This window comes from Salmo salar, chromosome ssa20, assembly GCF_905237065.1.
Source record: "Salmo salar chromosome ssa20, Ssal_v3.1, whole genome shotgun sequence".
Lineage (NCBI taxonomy): Eukaryota > Metazoa > Chordata > Actinopteri > Salmoniformes > Salmonidae > Salmo > Salmo salar.
This window is the reverse complement of record NC_059461.1, coordinates 18,804,632-18,811,902: the sequence shown is the minus strand read 5'-3', so window position 1 is coordinate 18,811,902 and position 7,271 is coordinate 18,804,632. Positions and strand designations below refer to the sequence as shown.

The 7,271-nt window shown below is 41.6% G+C and overlaps 1 protein-coding gene across 3 annotated transcripts; it reads left to right on the top strand.

Annotated features, from left to right (window-relative positions):
- Positions 1–13: 13 nt before the first annotated feature.
- Positions 14–1,801, top strand: im:7150988 (Golgi-associated plant pathogenesis-related protein 1). 3 transcript variants are annotated; one of them, XM_014160542.2, is made up of 6 exons: positions 14–102; positions 303–331; positions 539–748; positions 927–1,004; positions 1,179–1,328; positions 1,553–1,801. In XM_014160542.2, exons 2-6 carry the CDS (start codon positions 325–327, stop codon positions 1,630–1,632), a joined length of 525 nt encoding a protein of 174 aa, XP_014016017.1. In that variant the 5' UTR covers positions 14–102; positions 303–324; the 3' UTR covers positions 1,633–1,801. The 3 variants fall into 3 exon arrangements, with proteins under 3 accessions (XP_014016017.1, XP_014016018.1, XP_014016015.1); XM_014160543.2 differs by having other exon boundaries at positions 1,179–1,801; XM_014160540.2 differs by having other exon boundaries at positions 927–1,328.
- The last annotated feature ends 5,470 nt before the right edge of the window (positions 1,802–7,271 follow it).

Here is a 7,271-nt window from a genome sequence, read left to right as displayed (position 1 = left end):
GTTTTAGATGATCCAGCTGAACTATATAAGTGCTTTCTTGGTCTCAACATATAGAGACAAGGAGGTAAAGAAGACAGACCACAACCGCTACATAATGTACAGGTGAGTGCTTGGATAATACAGTTAGAGAATAATGCATCTATTATTACTATGAGCATCCCTCTTACGGTCAACATCCAATAATGGAATTAATTAAATTAGGTTTATAATGGAATTATACACAGAATTAAAACATTATTAATCTTTATTTTTTGGTGTTCTTCAGCTGAATGAGTCTTACCATACCTACTTTTGTCTTGCAGGTCTTAACACATAAAAAGCAATATGGCAGGTCAGTATTTGCCTCGTTCTACTCTGGTCTATATTCAAGAAAGATGTCTATGGTGACCATGTAATTCTGAAATTCTGAAAAAAATAACTCAAAAATATTGCTGAATAAATAAATATAAATATATTAATTCAAAATATGTCCCTATATTTAGCTAACTATCCTTAAAAAAAGAGAAAAAGTTGCATCTAAATTGGCATATTTTATTAGGTGCAAGCTTTGAGCAGGAGTTTCTGGATACCCACAATGCATACAGGAGAAAGCATGGCACCCCCAAACTGACCCTGAGCAGAGACCTGTGCAACTCTGCTCAGGAATGGGCTGACCACTTGGTAGCAATCAATACCATGCAGCACAGCAACACGAACAATGGAGAGAACCTCTACTACACATGGAGCTCTGCCCCCAATACTCTAACGGGTGGGTTACAATAATTCACATTGACACTGTCAAATTGTGTTTTAGAATTTGACGGCTCATGGGTCTTTGATACTGGTACTCTCGCCGTAGATGTGCTAATACTCATTCTAATTACAGTGTGTATTTGCCATGTCAAGTAGGACGGGTCCTTACATTTGTACCTGACTGCATGTTTTAGGGAAGGAGGCTGTCGACAACTGGTACAGCGAGATTAAAGACTACAACTTCAGCAAACCTGGATTCGCCTCAAACACTAGTACACTGCTATTACACATCTTCTGGAAAATGTGTGGTTTGAGATCATGTGTTCAGAACGCAAATTATGTCGAACTTAAACAGAAAGCTTTCAACCATATTGGATTTAACAAAGCCAAGACACAGAGAGGCCGCTTTAATCATAACCTTATGTATTGTGGCATTTCTCCAATAGGCCATTTCACCCAGGTGGTGTGGAAGGAGAGTACTGAGGTGGGGGTGGGCCTGGGGATTAATGGCGAGACTGTCTTTGTGGTAGGCCAGTACAACACAGCAGGAAACATGAACATGGAGGGATACTTTATAGATAACGTCCTCCCTGAAGGTAACTGAATGTCTATTCAAAATCAATGATCTACTCCTGAATTGATAACTAAGCCAGTCATGTTCTGTTACAGTAACTGTAGTGTCATGGGGTACAGTGTTGGTATACAGTACATGCTGCTCTTGCACGTTACCCCAGTTTACTAACCCCTCATGTCAGCAGGCTCATGCTTCACCATTCTCTGCTGTCTCTTTCCAGTGTAATAAAAGGCTGTGCATTGTTAGGTGGTGGCGAGAAGAACAACTTTGGTTCAGACACATCTACCCAACCACCTCGCTCCGAGGCAACATGCACTGTGCTATAGGAGCCATAATGATCAGCCTTCTCCTGTCTGCATGTCGACGGACCCTCATCGTTGGTCAAATTGGTCTGCAGCTGCTTCACTCCGTAACAGGCTTACCAATCGACACAAACCATTCCCAATCACCTTCACTGTAAGAAAGACGTACAGTTTCATGTATTTTAAATGAAAAATAAAGGTTTGCTTTTGCTTCACAAGACATCCGTGTTGAATTGTAACGTTGTCATAAGCTAAACATACAATATTCACTGTTGAGACCGTTGGAGTTTGTTCATTCAAAACCTAGATGACAGTCACTAGGCAACAGGGACGATCTGCTCCTCAGATAAACGGGGTGCAAAACCCTACATCTAACATATTCAAATGATCCAGCATGCTCATACTCATGGTCTGTTCTGCTTTCAATGAGCCATATCTGGGACACTTGTATAGTCAAGCTAATGAAAGAGGAGGATTGTTAACAGACATTTTCTACTGCTTCAGGTACACAGAGAAAATAAGTCAATATTAAACAAAGTCCAACACAATGGCATTCCTACATGCTCTTTAAATTTCTCATCGTGATTTTTAACAAACCTAGGATTTGTTTTTGTTGAATCCATACCCCATACAAGAATGCCAGTGTGCTGGGATGTCTTTTTCCAATAATCCATAAACAGCCATGGTTTCCAATACAGCCAGAAGATGGCAGTAGATGGTTGGTATGTAATTGCTCTCTGGGAGTGTTGGGAGTGGGTGTGGAATAAGGGAGGGGTTTGGAGTCGGACACACAATGGACTGCTTAGCAGCTGCCTCCAGTGGCAGGCCTCTGAAAGAGATCATCAAACCAAGTGAGTATATGTTTGTAAGCTATCCCAGAGATTTTTGTCTTATGGGAGAATGTAGTTGTGTCCAATATGCTTCAAAGAACACTATAAATGGTAGGCAATATTTAAATCATTGATTGATTGATTCAAATCTATGTCACTACCACCGAGCTCATTTAAACCATTTGGAGATAATCTCTGCCCTTAGAAAAGAGAAAAAAACGCCACAGAGAAAAATGCATTTCATTGGGAGACTACATTAATTTGATTAAAGAGTGACTTGAAAGAGCGCACATGCAATTTATTTATTAATGAATGGACTGTTCCAGTATTGATCTCTCGCTCTGGCACAACCTATTGTACCATGCATCAAGATATGAGGCTTTTCCTGAGTGCCCTCTAGTGGGCCAGTATTTATTTAAAGAGGTCATGAAAATATGTATTTTCATTGTCTTTGGGAAAGAAAGCATCCACTCGAATCTCAAAATCCTGGATGCAGCAGTATTGCATTAGCACCCTCTAGAAGGTTATAAATCCAGATTGATCCAGTGTACCGGCTCATCCTCAATCACACCCATTACCTTCCATCTCAGCCACCATCCCACTCAGTCAGTCCGCCAGTGGCAGTGATAGCCCACTACATAACCAGCATAGTATATTGTCTGTAATGGGATGTTTTGGTAAGCCTGTTTTGGTAAGTGTCATAGTGGAGGGCTGGACTTCCCCGGGCCACAGCTGACTATGTTCTCTGAGTACGTATCATCATCGTCAGTAAGCTCAGTGGATGTGCTGCATAGTCTGGAGTTGAATGTCCGGCAGCATTAGCATCAGCTGTGCTTCCTGACTGACTGTTCTCCCATGGGACCAGCTATGGAGACAGATAAAGAAGCACAGTTAAAGGCAAGCATGCATGGCCAATCTCTGGAAAATCAATGGAAGAAGGATGCATTCCCTCTGCGTCTGGGAAATGTTCCATTATTCATAATGCAGCCTAGCCTACTCCCCCACCATTGAAGGAGTGCCCTCCCTCCCTCCTCCCTCTCTCTTACAATAATGAAACTCCCCCATTCACTCACAGATTGTTACGCTTTATTAAGGACAGATATGCTATTACAGTTTACTACACTTAGAGATAGGGATCAGACATCTATTTATTGTAACAGCATCTCAGAGTGAATGTAAATACTGAGGAGAGTTGTGGCTGAATCACTGGGGTCCCTCAGTAGACATACTGTACAGTACCACTGCCTCACATCAGATGGCGTCACTCCTACGCGACGATCGTCCCTCAACCGACCAGTGCAGACATGAGACAAAGGTGCAGTACATGATAACTGTGAGACACAGCTGTTCCTGTCCAACACCTGCCCTGTAATAATAGTCCCACCCCCCCATTCCACCCACAATTCTAGTGTATAGTGCAGGCCAGGGCAGACGACCACTGATTTTTGCGGGTAGACTACTAAATGTCACCCAAATAACTGTTGGGAGAACCCTCTCGTAGCAAGTAACCATCTGTCTGTACCAATATGCTGGCTAGCTCTTGAAGCTGGGCAGGACTGGGCGTGGCAAGTGCTTTACAATCTTTTAGATATATGTTCACTGTCAAACTGTAGCAAATCAGCATCCATTTATAAATTGCCTTGTGTGTATGTGTTCTACACTGGTAGAAAACGGTCAGGACGCAGTGCTTGGATAGCAACATGACATTCCGACTGAAACTATTATAGGCTATCTAGCATTTGCATTCTGCCGGGGAGTCTTTTTTTTTTGCATGGTCATGGTCTCTTTGTTATGATGATCAATTACAAGAGCAAACAATGTGGATGTGGAGCTCTGTCTACCTCTTTCTCACACTACCCTGAGAATAATGTAGTAATAAAGATATAACACGGATTCTGTTATATCTAGAGTGTTCTAATCCAGTTGCTTTGGGTGTAGCATAATGTACCACTGCAACACTATCTGGCAGTACACAGAGAGGATAGGGTGCAATACTGCAGAGGGTGGGGAGATGCAGGAAAGATGCAGAGTCAGGACAAGGCAATTTAACCATCAACCTTCTGGGGAGCTCTAGTCTAGTGGGACAGCCAGACTGTATGTTGCTGTGAGCAGATAATGAGGTATCATTATGGCCAAATTTGAGAAAATTGCTACCTAAGTCCACAAAGAGGCCAGCAAATACCATCCCTTCGACTCGGAGGGGCTTTTATGCGGATGTACAGTAGACACACTCAGCTTGTTGTCAGCCTCACATCAAATGACATCACACCACACAGGGTACAGTCAGATTCTATTCCCCTCCAAACAGATGAATAATGAATTTACTGCAGCGCAGTAGCAACTGCAGAGGGATAAAAATGGGTTGGATGAAAAGGAAATGTCACTCCCGCAGTCCTGTCTTGAGGCTGTCTATTGTTGGATAGGCCCATCCCTTTTCTGTCTGCTACGTTTACCTGAGATTGAAGCTAAGGCTAAGATACAGGCTAGGTTGAGACAGAACTAAAATAGGGATGATATGTGTGACAGACAGAGGATGGTATGGGAGAAGTATTGTGTGAAACCATAATGAGCTGCTACCACTGTGTAGAATGTTATTCATGGAAATGCCTTTGTGACTGATTACTTGGGTCTCTCCTCTTCTACTGTCAGCCCCAACAAAGAAAGCCCCACCATTTTCCCCTTGTTACTATTAACACACCCAGCTGACTGTGCCCTGTCCTCTGTGACTGTGGCTACTACAGGGTATGAAGAATGGAGGGGGCCATGAAACTATAGTTGAAAGTACACTGTGGTTGAGATTCGGGTTAAATGTTGGTCATTTTTTTCACCAGCCCAACTGAACAGTGCCTGCAGTCATAGGCATATGTCTATTACTCTGCATGTATGTACTATGTTCTACATTGTAGAATGACAGTGAAGACATCAAAACTACGAAATAACACATATGGAATAATGCAGTAACCAAAACTTGTTTTAAAAAATCTAAATATATTTTATATTTCAGATTCTTCAAATTAGCCACCCTTTGCCTTGATGACAGCTTTGCACACTCTTGGCACAGGTAGCCTAGTGGTTAGAGCATTGGGCCGGTAATCGATGCTAGAGCGAATCCCCGAGCTGACAAAATAAAAAATGTGTCATTCTGCTCCTGAACAAGGCAGTTCTGTTCCTAGGCCGTCATTGTAAATAAGAATTTGTTCTTAACTGACTTGCCTAGTTAAATAAAGATAAAATAAAACAATTATCTCAACCAGCTTCATGAGGAATGCTTTTCAAACATTCTTGAAGGAGTTCCCACATACGCTGAGCATTTGTTGGCTGCTTTTCCTTCACTCCGCGGTCCAACTCATCCCAAACCATCTCAAGGCTTAATCTACATGAAAATGCATGTGATGCATACAGTGGTAAGAGCTGTAAGTGGGCCTTTATCATCAAACTAGGTCCTCTATCAAGGTTTGCTCAATGGATATCGTTCATAACTAACAAAGAAAAAGGGTGTCTCTCCTCTGTCCTCCAATGCACAGCTCTGTGCCCATGCAGTTGATGAGTGCTGGCGTCATGGACGCATTCTCCCCCTGGCACACAGTTTAACTATTAATAAGCCCCCTGCCCTAATTCCAGCACTGACTCAGCCATGCATTGCTCCCTCCCAAGCCCACTATCGCTCTCCTGTTGCTGCACCCCTCCCAGTTCTGTTCATCCTTCCAGTCTCCCTGGGGTGTTGAGATCGATAGTGTATGCTAAACTGGATTTGAGCTGTTTCATTGCACCATGTACCTGTTGTTTTATATTATATAATTGAGACTTTGCCCATACAATGATTTATACAATTTAACATGGCATCTTAAACATTTTACTGGACTGTCTGTCACTTTATGACTAGACTATCTTGTGAACAGTAATACATACTAAGGAGCCAGATACTTTGGTTCACAGGTCAGTCTGCCATTGGCATTTGCATAGAGACACATTATATTATCAGACATGGATTAATTCCAAATAATAGGCTATGTAAATGCAGGATTTATTCTATCTTTATGTATGATAATCCTGTGATGAAGTTCTCACTGTGGTCTTTAAGGAAAAGGAGCAGCAGCCAAGATGTCTGTGTGTCGCACCTGACACAGCCCAGGCAGCCATGTTTAACAATGCGCAAAAAGGGAGTCGCCCATAATCAGAAATATGTAACAACAATAACACTGAGAATTGGGGATATAAATTACTGGGTAACTATAATCTCATCGAATGTTTCCTGCCTGGTGCCACAGGCCGTTACATTTAGATTATTATATTAGATAACAAAATAACTGACATCTGTTCGATGATATATTAGATCCCTTTCTTGACAGAACACATATAATATTTAGTTGGATACATTTTCTATAACAAAATGTACATCTTAAGACGAAATAGCTGCCTTCTACCACCACGAAGCAAAATAATAATGCCAGGAATGGTTACAAAGTAACAATGAGCCACGTGGACTTGGAATAAATTGGTGAGGTATTTCGTAGTTTTACCATTTAATGTGAAAACGTTTCACGTATTTTTTAGGAGTTAACGGATGCCTCTCTTAATCATGTAATCTGTGCGGTTTATTGGACAAAATATAGTTAGAAATTACAGTTTAAAAGGAGATAAGATTTTCGCCGGCATAAAGGAAGTAGGACAAATCTTCAAGATGATGTGAGAATCACACGTTTGCGTTCAGTTTGAATGACAGAAAGAACAGGCCAACGAAAATCATTCTTTATGAATATGATTGGTGTAGAAGTGTGTCAATAACTGGGTCTGATAAGCATTAGCCAATAAATGTTTCAGATTTGGTGACAT